This window comes from Pollicipes pollicipes, unplaced genomic scaffold, assembly GCF_011947565.3.
Source record: "Pollicipes pollicipes isolate AB1234 unplaced genomic scaffold, Ppol_2.1 Scaffold_7261;HRSCAF=8764_pilon_pilon_pilon, whole genome shotgun sequence".
Classification (NCBI taxonomy): Eukaryota; Metazoa; Arthropoda; class Thecostraca; order Pollicipedomorpha; family Pollicipedidae; genus Pollicipes; species Pollicipes pollicipes.
Window position 1 is genome coordinate 14,746,067 of NW_023597054.1, and position 16,668 is coordinate 14,762,734.

The 16,668-nt window shown below is 51.0% G+C and overlaps 1 protein-coding gene across 1 annotated transcript; it reads right to left on the minus strand.

Moving 5' to 3' along the window:
- Positions 1-4,671: 4,671 nt before the first annotated feature.
- On the minus strand, positions 4,672-10,319 carry LOC119112634 (R3H and coiled-coil domain-containing protein 1). The gene is made up of 4 exons (XM_037236863.1): positions 8,725-10,319; positions 8,053-8,305; positions 6,083-6,322; positions 4,672-5,759 (listed from the first exon to the last, which is right to left on the minus strand). Exons 1-4 carry the CDS (start codon positions 9,691-9,693, stop codon positions 5,704-5,706), a joined length of 1,518 nt encoding a protein of 505 aa, XP_037092758.1. The 5' UTR covers positions 9,694-10,319; the 3' UTR covers positions 4,672-5,703.
- Between the last annotated feature and the right edge of the window lie 6,349 nt (positions 10,320-16,668).

Here is a 16,668-nt window from a genome sequence, read left to right on the forward strand (position 1 = left end):
ACTAATTCATATTTCAGGTTATTACACTCAATTCAAAGTTCAATGTACTAACACTTGTTGCATTTTACTACCTTTAAAGTATGATCTTGGATGCATTATTAAATACAAGTTTGGCCCAATTTTGTTGCATACAAGCACATTCAAGACGTGACCACCTGAATGTAATAATAAGCAGACATCAAAAATCATACTCTATCACTCTGCCTCAGGTATGCATATCTAAGATCCTTACCTTGCCAACCTGGTCATATGAATAAAGCCCCCCCCCCCCAAAAAAAAAAACTGACACAATAATCTGGAATGTGCCAATGACTTAACTTACTGTTAAACATGGTAGCTCTATCCCTTTGGCAATGTGTTTCCAACATGTCTAGTAATTTCAATTAGTAATGTTACACAAGCACTGGCGAACATTTCAACACAGATGATGCCATACCAGCAGGCAGACTATGCTTTGACTTTGACTGTTAGACTTATTCCATAACATGAGGCTGTTGCCTGGACAAAAAGCCAAATATAAAAAAGCTGGATGGAAAAACTTGAACAAAAAAGCTGAATGGGACAAAAGCTGGATGGGAAGAAGCTGAAGGACAAAAAGTCAAAGGGGGTATAATTTGACATGGAAAAAGTAAAGTATAAAAAGTGTATAGACAAAAGGCTGATTGGGGCCTTGAGTCGACAGGGATCAAAATTTAATTGAAAAGTCAAAGGTTATTCATGAATTTGATCAGGCATGGAGGTGGAAAGGGAAGTTTTGATGAAGCATAACAGAGACATAACCAGGGGAGACTAGGGCAGATTTTGGAGACCATAGTGGGGCACTCAGGTAAGGTTGCAATGATGCTAAAATCCTCAAAGCAAACTAAAATGTTTATGTTGTGTGCTGTTGTAAAGGCATGAGGGCTGCAAAGAATGCTTGCTAGGTGAGTGCAGGTAGAGCCTAATTAGAAGGCCCACTGATGTGACGCAGCAAAACTCATCACATCTTGTGGTGCATCTGAGTGCAGTCTACAACAACCCCTGTCATGTGAGATGGCAAATCATTAAGACTTTCCTGTCTTAAACCCTCTTCACTATCTGCTTGTTTACTTCTAATGAGTGATATTTATCCATATCCAATTTATATATCTAAATTGCCCTCCAATGAGGTTTTATCTCTGTTGACTATCATCAAATTACTTTTATTCAAGTGTTACCCTGGGCATGTTGTCCTTTCAATAATTTTCTGATCATTCACTGCTTTTACCTTTTTCAGCTTTCAACTATCCTCTCATTAGACTTTATGTCCTCCAGCTTTTTCCTGATTCCACTTTTAGTCCTGGTAAATGTGTCCCATTTGACTTTGTCCCCTAACCACTTTATCCTCAATTCATGCTTAACTCTCCTGACTTCTCCATTTTAAATTTTTGACTCTCAGTTTTTTTCCAAACCAGCTTCCATCTGTGATTGTTCCTTTCAAACATTTGCAGCCCACTTTCCATATCTTTTAATTTACATTTCATTCCACTTTTTGCCAGAGAACCCATATGACTGCATGAAGTGACCTCCCCTGAAGCTCATTTGGTTAGAGCTCCTGCCTCCTAAGCCATCCTTAGTACGGTAGGCTGTTTGGGTCACTCCAGTATTCTCAACTTGCCTGTAACTATGGTAGCCTACAGAGAACAAGGGGACCATGTCAAACATTGCAACACATTTAACTTTTGTCACAAACAATCTGTGCTTTGTTTGTGGTAAACAAATGGCGGATTGGCTAGAGGCCTCTGCTACCACCACAGACCATACCTGTCCAGGGCAAATAATGAGGTAGATGGATCAGAAGGCAGGTGCTCTAACAAAGCCATCAAGTGGACAAGATTTTTAAATCTTAAAAAAATGTCCTGTGTTAACATTGGATACACTTCCTGGTGAATTATATTATTAGGGACTCTCAGGAATTACAAACCATCCATTATGTTTATAATGACACTAAAAGACTACATGAATAGCAAAAATTCCAGCTTTAACAGCTATAAATCCCAAGCTGCCAGACTTCTGCTGTTCTTTAAGAATTTTAATCACCTAATTGAGTATCCTGATGTCACTAAACTTAAAGCATTGAACATTTGGCATAGGTACATTCATAATACCAAAACAGCAATGTTCACATTAAAACAGGTAAGCTACTCAGAGGAGAAAAATTCACATCCTTGTAATAGTATAGTATATAATTGTGATACCACTATCAAACAAGATGACAATAATAAATGCAATCATTATAATGTGAACAATAACAGCTCAGCAAATTACTTTTTAGATGCTTTCCAATAATTTTCACTACTACCTTAACATGATTTATTGAGTATATACATCAGCAAAACAATGCAGGCAGATGGATAACTCAACCTCAGGATAGTGAGAAGTTGGGGGCCAAGCAAACAAACACTCATACAAACCTCACTGCTTACACAGATAATTAACATTAATATTAGCAGTGAAAAAAAAATGTTCTTGTCATGTGCAACATGGTATGTTTCATCATCCAATTATTATAATTCCACTTAAAGTAGCATGTAGCTCACACCACTGCATCATGCCCAGAAGAACACCTAAAAGAACATATCAGTGATAGAGAATTATCTTGACACCAGCTCTTTGTACTAAAAATAACTCTTGCAGGATGTGCACTCACTACATAGGCATGCAGATGAAGTACTGAAGGGGGACATGTGGTCCAAATCAAAAGCACTGAAAAAATCACTGCACACTAGCATTGGAAATGACACCGACAATATCCGAACATTTTCAATAAATGACACATCCAAACCACACCCTAAAAAATTAAGACGCACAGAAATGCGTAATAAGGAGCAAGAAAAACATAACATAAACACCAGCGACATTTGCGGCGTGGCGATGATTCGCCGGTTTAGAAAAGCGATTTTACACCAGGGGCGGGCCGCAAACCTGCACACTGAGCGCCCTGTATGCCAGGGACACGAATTAAATCGTACTTACATTGTGGTCGCGCCCGACTAAAACCATAAGACCGCCATGCACCGCGTGCCCACGGACCCCGCACCGCACGACCACGACGAACTTTGCCGACCCTGTGCGGGTTCGGCAAAGGTGCAAAAAAGGCTAAAAAATGTATAACACTTTGTTTGTAAAAGATCATAATATTTAATTTAAGAACTTAGTTTTAGATCAGTATCAGACTCACAAAGTTTCCTATATCGTTTTTCTACATGAGATTCCAAACATTCAACAGGTGAGTTCAAATACCACCGAACAATCTCATTCAGAGACCGGAAAAAACAAGGTACAGTGCAACCAGAAATATGATCGACCACAACATGTTTAATTTTTTGTATATGCTGCGTTATTTCACTTTCAGTTACACCAGTTCTTTGGGCCCTTCATAAATTACGTTACGCAATTTATACCATGTTTGACCCACCTCCCCATGGTCGCGCTCTCTACACTGGCAAGAATCATCCATCCATAATTGTTAGTTGGTTACATTGGTAAAGCATATTTTTCGCTTTAAGATATCAGCGTGATTTGAAACCGCGCATTAGCGTAACATTACGTTTTCCTAAGTTGTTTTACAATGTCAATAGCCCTCCCCGCGATTATTACGCATTCGTTGCGCTGCATCAAAACGCCCTTCCCATGTGCGCTCAGTCTACGTACACGGGCGCGGTCTCGGACGGTATGGCGAGGAAGGTGGGCCTGAAAAGATCACGAAACAAAGTCCAAGATACGTCAACAAACCGGTTTTCTCAGATTGGGCCCACTTTCTTTTCAAGGTCATGGGGGCTGCGGCCCGAGTTCACCCAATTAAATAGGGAATTGCATCCCTGGTGGCGTTATTTACAGGCGGCCCGATGCGTGGTGTGTGCCTCAGAAATGGGTCGCAGTTCATGTGAGGAGTGGGCGAGCTACGACAATTTTCGGGTTGATTGTTTCTGTGTATCCCGTAAGCTTCCTTGGAAGTGGGAGGGGTCGTGACGTACGTCAAACGTGTGTCCCGAGGCCCCCAAAAAGATCTCATGATCCAATCAGCTTGGAACCCAATGACATCCGAGCTCCACCCCTAGAATGCTGGACTCGCCTTTGGGATCTAGGCACATGTTCGGTCTAGCCCTCGTTTCTATTTGCATGTATGACACCCTATGCTGGAATCTGGTGGGGTGTTTTGTTGGGATTGACAACACAAGCCGTAATTTGTCTAAAATATTATGGCGAGAACTTAAAGAGCAGGCCCTTACGGACTCCTCGCGGAAGTTTAACGTCGACCTTAGGAGCTATAAGGGATCGACTTGAAAATGTAGTCTGCTACCACCCTTTCTACACTCACGTTCCTGTATTGCGTCTGACGAATGCAAGAGGCATTCTCAGCTCCAAAATGTCTGGCCATCCCAGAAACAGCATGGTCATCTTGCGGCTTTGGACGGACCCATATTCCTAAGACGAATACAGGGTCTTCAACCATCCCACCTTTTTTGACCCGCGACCGTACCGGCGCACTTCCTGGCCCGTTCTGAGGTCCTCGCTCTCACTGTTTTTTTCTTAATATGAAAGGAAGCTGGTGATCAGACACTGTGATTACGGGCACTCGAACTGAATTTACAAAAGCACCACCTAGCACGGTCTTCATTTCGCACCGAATTCGAAAACGTTGACTGGCCAAAAGTTGAGGTATATTCAGGCATCCGAAGCACAAATCGTAACTAGCAGGCACTCGCAAAACTCCAATTCCAGGTACTTCATAGTTCTGGCACTTGAGTGACAACAAGCAACTTCACTGCTGCTTGGCGCACAACATTTTTCAGGTTTTTAGTTCGCGGCGCAGACCATTTCCGTAGATCCTCATTCATCACACGCACGCACCTCACTTCCATCACAGAGGGATGAGCTATGGCGTTTGACAGCACGTCGGCATGTTGCCAACATAAGATAGTGGCATACTGCCCAGTTAAAGCAGCGACCATTGCCAGATCCGGTCATCACAGGCAATACCAAGTGCCGCCGAGGCAGCCTGCAGGTGGAACAATGGCAACTTTACATGCATGATCTAACCTACAGACAAATACACATGCGATATGTGCACGCGCGCATAACGTGAAATGGTGCATGATGACGCATCGCGACATAACACGCGGGCTTATACCCGTAGATTTCGCAATTCGTGACGGTTCTCGAGATGAGGTTCATCAAATGCCACTAGCTTATAATGCCCCACATTTGAAATGCCCTGGAGATGCGTTCTTGTGGCGGGGCTGCTAAAAAACCACAATCTTATAATGACCATCTGAAATGCCCCAGAGCGGTACCTGGTCGCGGATACCATTCCAATTCAGACACCGAGCACGAACAAAATCAATAAAAATGGGACAAAAGCCTGTCAGATCACGACATGATGAAGGCATTTCAGTAAAATCGTTTGTCAGTGTGCGATATCACTGCCATCAACGTCGCCCCAAAATCCACAAGTCTTCACACCACAGCTGAATGCAGGGGCTTCTGACATAATACGGCACATCGGAGAATCCTCCCATAAAACGTTACCACAAAACGGTGCGTTCTCACTAGCCATTGACAAATATCCTTCTATCCCAGTAACCACTTCACACTTAGCATGAACCAGTTCGTCGAGGCACATTAAAAACGAATCCGTTCCGCCTTGGCATGGCTGCGCCTGACACCACGTGGTCGCTCAGGTCAGAACCGACCCTCCCAGGCATCATCCTTTTGCTTGGATGCCTGCCGCTTTTTGTCTGAGGGGGAAACAAAACAGTGTTGGTGACACGCACAGTTATCTGCCTACAGGACAGCCAAAGTACGTGGACCCGTAGTGCTCGAAACACGAATGAAAACTTGTAGGCATTAATGTATCCAAAAATAGCTAGCTAGTATTGAAACGCCATTAGACGGTCGAAATCGAAATATGCATACGATTTATCACGAACTCAGCGTAAGGCTGGAACACCCGACTAGATCCCACTCCTGTCAACGCAGCCAGCGAGCAGAGTCGTCACAACAGCTCTCCCTCCGTCACCGCACCCGCGAGCCCCGAGCCCCAGCCGACCGCCGAGCCCACCTCTGGCGTCGCGCAGCTTGCGCCGCTCGTAGTCACGCCGTTGGCGGCCGGCCGGTCCGACGCGCATGCCCAGCGCCGACGCCACCATGCGGTCGGCATGCAGCGCGCTCGTCTCGGGCCGCAGCCGGTACGGCGGCTGCACGTCGGCCGGCCGCGCCGCCCGCTGCCGGGAGCGGGGCGTCGCCTGCGCCAGCGGTCGGCTCAGCAGCATCGGGTGGCACAGCTGCAGCGCCTCGGCAGCTGCAACGACACGCACAGGGCGCTCCGGTCACGGCGCGGGGACGCGCGCGTCGTCACCTGACGGGTCGGGCCGCGGCGCCACACGGCTCAGGCCATGGCAGACTGGTGGTTCGGGTCACTGGACGTAGACGGCTTACGTCAAGGCTATCGACGGCTGTTGTTGCGGATTGCATTTGACGGAAAGGGAGGTCCATACCTTGTTACACTGTGACAGGAGCACGGGGACGCTTTTAATGCGCCTTTTAATAATTTAATCAATCTGGGGATGCGATGCAGACAGGATTGAACACCCTGACGTGTAAATGTGGACCGACCAAAGCTGGCGCCTAACAGGCTTAAGGACAGACAAGACGCATGAACCCTTCCCAAATACGGGTCTCCGAGCGGCGCCGAAAACAATACATAGGAGCCCCTTACAAGTCCCGTTGATAATTTCACACTGTCATAGCATATCGAAACGAGCACAGGCGTACACGCCAAAAGTAACGGGCCAAGAAGACAGCGTGGGGATTTCAACCTGATGCTTGTAAAGTGGGGCCCTAATGGTCCCTATCGGAGGGCCGTTGACGTACGGCCCCTCCTTACTGAAATGTGTGCTCGCCTGGAACTCACAACGCCAAACCACATTTGTGATCAGAAATGACGGACACTAGAAAGGCATAGCTGAATTACATAAAGCGCGTGAACAATGACATGCAAAATGACAGCAGTTAGCTCGACACGGGCAGAAACACCACAGACATGCATCAAGCCGACTACCTGACACATCCCAGATAGGTGCCACCCAGGGGGATAAGCGAAAGGACAGAAACGCCACGGATCTGTCATCAGTACCAGCTACTTGCCACATCCCAGATGGGTGCCACCCAGGGGGATAGGCGTAAGGACAGAAGCGCCACGGATCTGTCATTAGTACTAACTACCTGACGCATCCCAGATGGGTGTCGCCCAGAGGGATGGGTGTAAGGGCAGAAGTGCAGAAGTGTCACGGATGTGTCATAAGTACTAACTACCTGACTCATCCCAGATGACAACGTCGACTACTCGGTTCAGGATCAAAATGGGCCGATTCGCTCAAACATTTCTGGGGTAGACTGCAGAGCGAACTCAGCATATACACATGGTCTAGAAATAAAATGGAAAAATTGTCAAACTTCTGTGCAAAATGTACAAACTACCAGGCATTATTTGGTTCCTTGTGTTAAGAAAATAGACCCCAGCCGAATGATCTCAGGAATACGTGAAACGCGCCCAAGTACGAACCCAGTACAAAAAATAGCGCATTCCGGAGGACAGTGACTTGGTTGGAACACAACGGCGTACACAAACACAGTTCCTTTCCAAAGTCTTGCTTGCTTTTCGGGACGTATTTGGCGGTCCAGGCCGTTGCTTGCGGTCTGTTCATACACCGAGCGCGCCGGACGCACCGACAATTACGAATGGAGAAGCTGTCACCAGCGCTTACAAATCATCGGAGTTACGCACCCAAAAGGCATGCGGTGACTTTGGTCGGCTACATCTGCAACAGCTAGCGATCAACACAGACAGCTTAATCCATTCGGGAAGCTTGCATCTGGAAATAGTTTTGCCTTAATTGGCATCTCAGAAAATGTGTCGTAGTAGCCATGTGTCTAAACAGTCGAACACGTGCGACACGAATCCTGTGATTTCATATCAGTCAGAAACACCAACCTGGTGAGCCCCAGCACACAAGCACCTACATAACGTACCACATGCGGCGTTGGCGAAGATGCCTAGCGCGTGCGTGTCGTCCACGCGGCGCACGTCGAAGCCGCGCTCCACAAACGCCTGGAACACCACGTTGAAATCCTGCAAGCTGAAGCTGGACGGGAAGTTGTAGAGCTCGATCACGTGAGCCGGCATGGAGGGGTCGTTGACCTCCTCGGCCGGCTGGGGCGGCGCGTGCTGCGACCGACGGCGGCTGCGGCGAGACGGCGACTTCTGCGCCGGGGCGGGAGGCTCCTGCCGCCGGACGGGAATGTCCCATCAAGGGTCGTGCAGAGACGCGACGCGACGGTACTGTGCAGTGACACGGTCCCGCCGCAATTATTCCATACGAGTCCCAGCACGATTACAGCTAACGGCCAGCTTCTGTGCAGAGCTCAAAGGTGTCGAGAAACTCAAGTGTAGAAAGCTCATAAGAATTATATACAACCTTTCCCTCTCCCATATATGCTGAAAGAATAACACGTGTCGCGTCACCCACCCCTCTTCTCGTGGCAGACTATTTCAGTTATCTGTGATTCACCGAAACAACCAGATCTCCTTCACAGCACGCACTAGCTGCGACGTGACGCGTCCGATCCCACGCGCAGCAGGGCTTTGTCAGACCACGCAGCGACGGCAGCAGCAGCAGCACGGCCCATGGTGCCTCCGCCCACCTTGGCTGCCGGCTCGTTGGCGTCGCCGTCATCGTTGAAGCGCCGCTCCCACTCCTCCACCTCGTCAGCCCAGCTGAACGGCTCCTCGAGACTCAGGCTGAAGAGGCCGCGGCCAGAGGAGGCCGACGAGTGGCGGCGCGCCTTCCCCTCAGGCGAGTCTCGCTCGCCGCCACCCTCCTGCTCCGCGGGCCCGCCGTCCGCAGTCTCCGCCGCGCGTGGACGGTTCGCCGCCAGCGTCGCCCCCTCGTCTGAAGACGGTGGTCGGCTGTGCGCTTCTTCGGCGCGTGGCGGCGTCTCCTGCGCGGTCACACCGCCGTCCGGGGTGGCGGCCGCGGAGGCACTGCCGCCTGCCGGCGCCGACTCCACGCCGCTTTCGTCGCGGTCAGGTGGCGGGCGAGGCCGAGACGTCACTGTCGGGACGGGCTCACGTTCTCGGGGCGACGGCGACGGGTCGCAGCGAGGCTCCCCAGACTCCGGTGGAGGGACCGCTGGCGCCACATCGGCAGGCCGCGGCGGTACGCCCTGGGCCACGGTGCCGCTGAGAACCGGAGATGTCGGTGCGAGGGCCAGCCCAACAGAAGGCCGACTAGCACCCTCACCACTTGCCACTTTCCGCAGCGGGTAGTCCACGCCTCCCACGCCGCCGACGTCCCCCTCCCCGCCTACCCGCGGTGAGCGGTCGCCACCGCCGGCGCTCCGGAGGATGTCATCCCCAGCCCGCGGAGGGGCGGGGTCGCGCTTCCCCGAACGGAACGCGTGTTCGGCGCCGGGCCTGCGCAGCTGCGCCTTGTTTTCGTCCGACTGCGGATGGCAGTCCGGGCCGGCGCCCGGCGGCCGGTCGCGTCGGCCGCGGCCGCGTCCCCGGCCGCCCAGCGTGGCCTTCTCGTCGTCGGTGGTGTTGACCAGCTGACCGCGGCTGTCGGTGCGCGGAAGCCGCGGCGTATCCGTCCGCAAGCCCAGGTGCTGCATCACGTCTGTCGGCGACTGCGGCTCCGGCTTTGGCGGCGTGCCGTACCGCAGGCTGGCGATGATGTCGGTGGGCGACTGCGGCGCGGGCGACTCTGGCTTGTGGCTCGGCTCCAGCTGCAGGCTGGCGATGAGCGCCGTAGGTGAGAGCGGGCGCAGGTCGCCGCCGGCTGGCCCGGGAGACAGCGCTGCCTGGCCGCGCCGCCGCCGTCGGGACGGCGTGGCACCGCGCCGCCCGGGCCGTCCCAGCGACGCCGTGCTGCCGGGCCCGTCGGCGCCGTCCGCTCGGTGGAGCGGCTGAAGTGTCGGCCGAGCCCGGACGCCGTGTGGGCGCCAGCTCGGCGTGCTGTGGGCGGTGGCGCTGGCCGTCCGAGTCTGCGCCCTGATACGAGGCCCCAGGGTGGTGCGCCGACTGGCGCCGGGAGCGAGTGGAAGTCTGCGGTTGTCATGCTGAGGAGAACCGCGGTGCTGATCCTTGTGGCTGGTCTGGTGGTGCCCTGCCTGGTCGGGCCACTTCGGATGCTCCTGGTAGCTCTGGCGACGCCATTCAGCGTGCTGTGGCGGCGTAGACGGCGGCGGCGGCGTGGCCCCGCGCCGCGGCGGGGGCGAGCTCTGCCACTGTCGGTGCCGATCGTCGCCGGCGCCAACAGTGGGCGACGCCTCACCGCCGCGCCGCGCCGGCGGCAGGTACGGCTCCTGGAAGCGCGGCCGAGCCGGACCGCGCGGCGACGGCGAGCGGCGCGGCTGGCCGCCGTCCCACGAGTCGCGGTGGCCTCGCCGCCAGGGCGCCGGTGGCGGTGTCGCCGGCGGCCCGTCGACCGGCTCGGTGGCCGCCGGGGGCCGGTCTTCCGACTGCGAGCGCGAGCGGCGCCCGCCGCGTCGCCGCCGCTTGCCGGACCGCTTTCTGCCCGTACCGGCGCCGCCGCCGCCGATTTCGTCGGGCGCGCCCTGCCGACTGCACGGCCGCGACTGGCTCAGGCTGTCGCCGCTCTGGTGCCAGGCCCAGCTGGCGTCTCCCGTCTGCTGCGAGAGACGCCGGCGCGGCCCGGCCGGCGGCCGCGCCGCACCCGGGCTGAGGGGGCCCGGCGAGCCGCCGCGCGGCGGCGTGGCGCGTGCCCGCCAAGACGTCACAATCTCAGAGCAGGTGGAGAAGCCGGGTGACGAAGGTCGGTTAAAGCCGCTGCTGGCGCCACCCTGGCGGTGGCGCGGCGGCACATACAGCTGCTGCGGCGGCCGCCGATCGCGGGCCGGCTCTGGTTCGACTGAGCGACGCGGTGGCGGGACGTGGCGACGCTCGCCGCCTCCCAGCGCGGACACGCGCGGTGCTGACATAACCCTGGGCTATGTGGTCTGAAACAGGCAACAAATGAAGTGCTGACAGCTGGGGATTGGGCTGGCCATCTGCCAGCCAGCATGTTGCACATTTTGTTGTTGGACATGCATAAAAACATGTATTCTGAAACATGGTTTGGCACAGACCATTTGCACTAATGGGGATAAAAACACACACAATGTTTTTAATGAGGCTCTTAAGTGTTAGCACAGCTCAGAAAAGGCTTTTTGGGTACATGAGAGCTTTAGAACATAAAATTCAACAATAAATCTGCTTATACTGATAAGCCTTTCAATAAATATAAAAGGAGATGGAACATTGCACCATGATGTCAAAATGTATTTGATATCTTCATCTTAACAGGACATTTCTTTGATGAGCAAAATTCAAACAGCAGTATGTGAACTAAAAAATAGGTTTATCAACAAATATAGCTGATATCATTTGAATAGATGCAGTTCAACAATCTTGTCATCACAATAATTAAGTTCTAGCCTAAATATGTGCTCTATTGAAAACAAGCACGTGGTTGCATTTTATCAAGCATTGTCCATCTTTAGTGAGGCAAATCACTGGCAGAATGCATTGTAGCCTGCTTATGGTCCATGACAGTCCATGACTAAAAAAGAAGCATGACATATTTCAGATATCTGGAATTTACTGGATTGAATGCTGTCTTTTTAAAATAATACAATATTTGCATGCACTACAAAAAATCACTAATACAATTGTTTTGGTTTGCCCTATCAACTCAGGGATAAGGCACATTTACTCTTGCAGTTACTTAATTTTTTTAAGCTCTATCAATAATATTCTGTGAGCATTATGTTTCATGGATTAGATATATTCTGGTCATGTCACCCATTTATATGATCCCTTGCATCATTTTCACCTAATACATATAGCATTATCTCTTTCAAATTACCAAGCTTGTGTCAACAAGCTGATACCTCACCTAAAGTAAAAAATTTGCTATGCTAACTCACCCAAAAGTACAATATTTGCCAGCTCCTAAAATGAAAGCTTGCAAGTCAGGTTTCACGGTAACGGCTACCATTATTTCTACAACGTAATGACAAACCATTATGGAAGCTGATCAAAAATTAATCAATCCCACTCGGTGTTCATATATTGTACCATTCTAATAAAACAACATTTTTAAGGAAAATGACATTGCATGATAAACATGGTATGCACTGTATGCCTTTACCATTTAGAATTTTGCTGGTATATATGAATCCCAGTTATGCGTACATGTTGGTGCATTGACCACATATCAAACACCTACTTGAGCATGCACATGACTATATGCTTGAATCCCCACAATTACTTCAGCATTCTTTCTTCATTATGTATATATATATATATATATATATACATAATGAATATATATGTATGAATATATAATATACATATACATAATGCATATATATATATATATATATATATATATATATATTTCAGGGTTGGTCCACTGATGACCCAAGCCCCAACATTTTGTTATCCTGGTTTGCCCCAGCTACATTTGGTCATGAATGCATGGAAAAACCATCCTTTCATCTTTAACAGCACCCCAGTCACACAACTTATATTTTTAGCGCCCTTACAATCTCCCACACATGATAAGAGCATGAAAATATGCGACGTGAAACAACGGTCACAACACTAATCTGCGTACCTGTGACCTGTGTACCAAATTGTGGTTTTTGGTAAACGTCCGCAGCAACGCCGCGACCACAACATACGCGCGGCTGCACAGACTGCTCTTCTCACACGTTATTGCTTAGTTCTAGAGCCTTGGTTGTTGCGCTAGATAGTCTCGGGTTCCCGCGACAGTCGTGCTACAGATACACAGCGAGAACACCTTCGCGCTTAAGTATTGCGGACTGCCCCCTGCTGCTGAACGGCGCCGTGGATGGCGCAATATGAAGGGTCCATCTAAATAGCAGTAGTTTCCAGCTGCGATTCATGAGCATCCTTTATTACTGTGAGGAACTTTGATAATTCTTGTCCGTTTCAGCCCATCCCATGCAAAGTCAGCTTGACCAGACTTACTTACACTTTTCAGGAGAATTTTAATTAAATCGTATATTTTTCATGACAATGAAGATGAACGAGCCATTCACATAGCAATTGCATGGGTCTTCGCGCCACGTACCACCAGGTGATGGGCGGCCGGCCCGCGGCCGCCCGCCCGGCGTTGTGGCGGCAAGGTGCACCCGAGCACGCGCGGAAGCGGCTGGCGCCTGACTGGTCTTTAAGCGTCAAGTCCAATCACGTGTGTATGCATGATTACACAGCAGAGCTGTTATGACCGTCTCATGGCTTTCGGGCCATTCTGGCCAAAATGGCCAAAATTGCATAACAATGGTACGTGTGCACGCATGTGGCGCATGGGGACATGTGTCGACCGCTCTATCGTACTGGGGATTGAAGATATCATTGTACAAACGGTCTAGGTGGCTGGCGGCCGGCCGGTCGAAAATTGCCAAGTCAAACAACGAACCTCCCGGCAAATTAGGTGCGATACCGCTAATCTGTTGCGAACATAGTGTGCGTGCATGTATACTTCAATAGCAGAGCTGTTAAGATCGTCTTGTCGCTTAAGGGTCCCTCATCTCACGTTTTGAGAGGCGCCACTTCAGTTGGATTGCTCATAATCCAGTAAGGGACCTCCCTTCAGTTCAGGGCTCAGACCAGCCAAAACGGCGCAACATGTGCACGCATGTCACACATGGCGACATGTGTGGACCATGCCACCGCATTGGGATTGAGGATGCCATTATACAAGCGGTCTCGGTAGCTGGTGTCCGGCCGGTCGAAAATTATCAAGTCCAGCAACGGACCTTCCGGAGAATTACGAGCAAGACCGCCCAAACTGTTACAGACTTACGTGTGAATGCACGTGTGTATGGATGTGGAAAGGATGGACATGTGCTCGTTGCTCTCCGGATTTTTTCACTGAAATTGTGAAGCTTTCTTTGTCGAGGTGGTCTGAGCGACATGCGGCCACGCGACCAGGGGCCGCCCCAGGTCCAGTTACGGCCATCCGTGCTGCCTAAGATGCAGGACCTGTCAAAACGGTAAGAACGTGGCACGCGCGACATATGGAGACATGTGTCAACCATTCTGTCGCCTTAGTGATAGATCATGTCATTGTCAAGCTCACTCAGGATAAAACGGTCTGGGTGCGCTCGAATAGCCGTCCGTGATCATTAAACGAAACTTTTTTCCGGCGATCATATCAAACAGTCTTGCTTAGATGTTATCTCTGAATTACCTTCAATTATGAACTTGCTACAAGGCCACAAATACTTCATTGGCTTGAAACGAGAAGTCATTTTTTTTTCGCAATGGTGTTAGCGGGTGATGAAGGCCTTGATCGTTGACGTCAGTAAAGCCAATTTAAATGGCTGAAATGCAGGGTACGCGCATCAGGTGTTTGGGGTAGGTCAGATCAACCTTAAAGGCTGATCCCTCCCCCAACCCGATTTTAAAAGGCGCCTCCCCTGCAGCTAGCCACCGAGCCCGAGTGCCAGCTGGCGGTGACCTTGGCCGAACGTGCCGTCCGGGTGCGCGGTGCGCCGGCGGCGGCGCGTCGGGGACCGGAAAGGCCTCCCCATGCATTTCTGGGAATACCTGGCGTGGCGAGAAGGGGACGGCTTCGAGCCAACTCGACTAGAGCCAGACGCGGTGATGAAATTTCAGCACGTGGTTACAGGAAGACGGCTTTCTCCAACGGCCTGCAGGGGCGCAATTTTGCAAGATTAAATCGCAAGAAATCTGAAAACCTCCGTCCCCTCAAAAGCATCACCATGTTTTACGCCAGATTTGGCGACATTTTATCTCATTGTTTGGGATGGTAGGGGGCCAGAAGTATTTCTATTGTTAGCTTTAGCGGCCTCGCATCTAATTTGCAGGGAGATGCGTCACTGGATATGTGTCGATCCTTGACCGGGCGGCCGCCTGTCACTCAGAGCACTTTAAAATGGAAACATGACAGTTTCATTCCAGAAAGCGATATAATGGCCAAAACATGTCTCCATATTTCATCCACGTGCACACGTGCATCGTTCATGCCGTTTTAGCCGGTTTTACGTCTAGCGTGCAGGGAGGTCTCTTACTGGACTGTAGCAATTCAGCGGAAGTTGCGCCTCGTAATGCGTGAGTATGGACCCAGAAGCAATGACACGTTCATTGCAGCTCTGGCATTTGGACATCTTCGTGCACACGTGCTACGTTTGTACCAGTTTAGGTGTTCTTTCACCTAACTTATGGGGAGTTCCGTTATTGGTCTGGAAACAATTTTCGACCGGGCGGTCGTCTCTCATCACTCAGAGCAGTTTTAAAAGAGTAGCTTAACAATGCCGGTCATCAAAGGCATAAAATGGCCAACGCCTGCCTCCATATGACACATGCGCACACCGGGCCACGTGTGGGCCGTTTTGGGCGGTCTCGCATCCATCTTACAGAGAGGTCCATTAAGGAACTTGAAGCAATCTAGTGGAAGTTGCGCGCCATAACGATTAACGTTGAGACCCAAAGGCGGTGAGATGGCCGGCACCGCTCTGGTATATGCACGCGCACGCACATGTGCTACGTTCGTAACAGCTTGGGTGGTCTTGGACGTAATTTTCCGGGAGGTCCGTTGTTGGACTAGGCAATTTTTGACCGGCCTGCCGCCAGCCACGGAGACCGCTTGTACAGTGGCGTCTTCGATCCTCACTGCGATGGCATGGTCGACACACGCGTGACACATGTCTCCATGTGTCACAAGCGTGCACACATGCCATGTTTGCGCCGTTTTGGCCGATCTGAGGTTCAACTTGAACGGAGGTCCTCGGAGCAATCCAGCCGAAGTGGCGCCTCTTAATGCGAGAAAATGGTCCAGAAAGCGATAAAACGGTCATTACACCTATGCTACTTAACCACACATGCACACGTGGTGCTACGTTTGCACAAAATTCGACTGCCTAAGTTGTCGGGAAGTCCACTGTTGCACCTGACAATTATCGACCAGCCTGGCGCCAGCCGCTTCAGCGCCTGCTCGGGTACACCCTGCCACCGCAGTCGTCGCGCGGGCGGCCGCCGGCCGGCCGCCGGCCACCTGGTGGTAAACGGCATCATGCTGTCGGGGCATACTGTGCATGGACTTTTCGGGTTGCATGCACTCTGCAAAGGACGGTGACGTCATTGGTGTCGAGACTTAAATGCACGTGGAGCATAACGCTTCGGAGCGGCCGGAACATCGGAAATCTGGATACAGATAAGCTACAAGTGGAAGATGCATATGGCCAGTGAGCCGGTCGCGAGAATGTAGTGGCAGGTATGATGACGAGCATGGTATCCCTGAACCATTCAGGTAAGGAAAAATGTGAACGATGAAAGAGATGCTATGGCCGGAGCAGGGCTGTGCTCTCATCGGTATTGACCAAGTTTCTGGTATATAGGACAGTTATGCGATATGGGACGGCCGGAAACGGGCGGTATTCGCGACGATAATGAACAAACTATTGGCGCATTTGACAAGACAGCCCAATGCGTAAAATCAAACGATGTATACGCCGATGTCATTTGCAAGCTTTTCCTGCCAACCACGGCAATGCGATCGGCTTAAAAAGTGAAAACGCTCACGCGAGTACTAT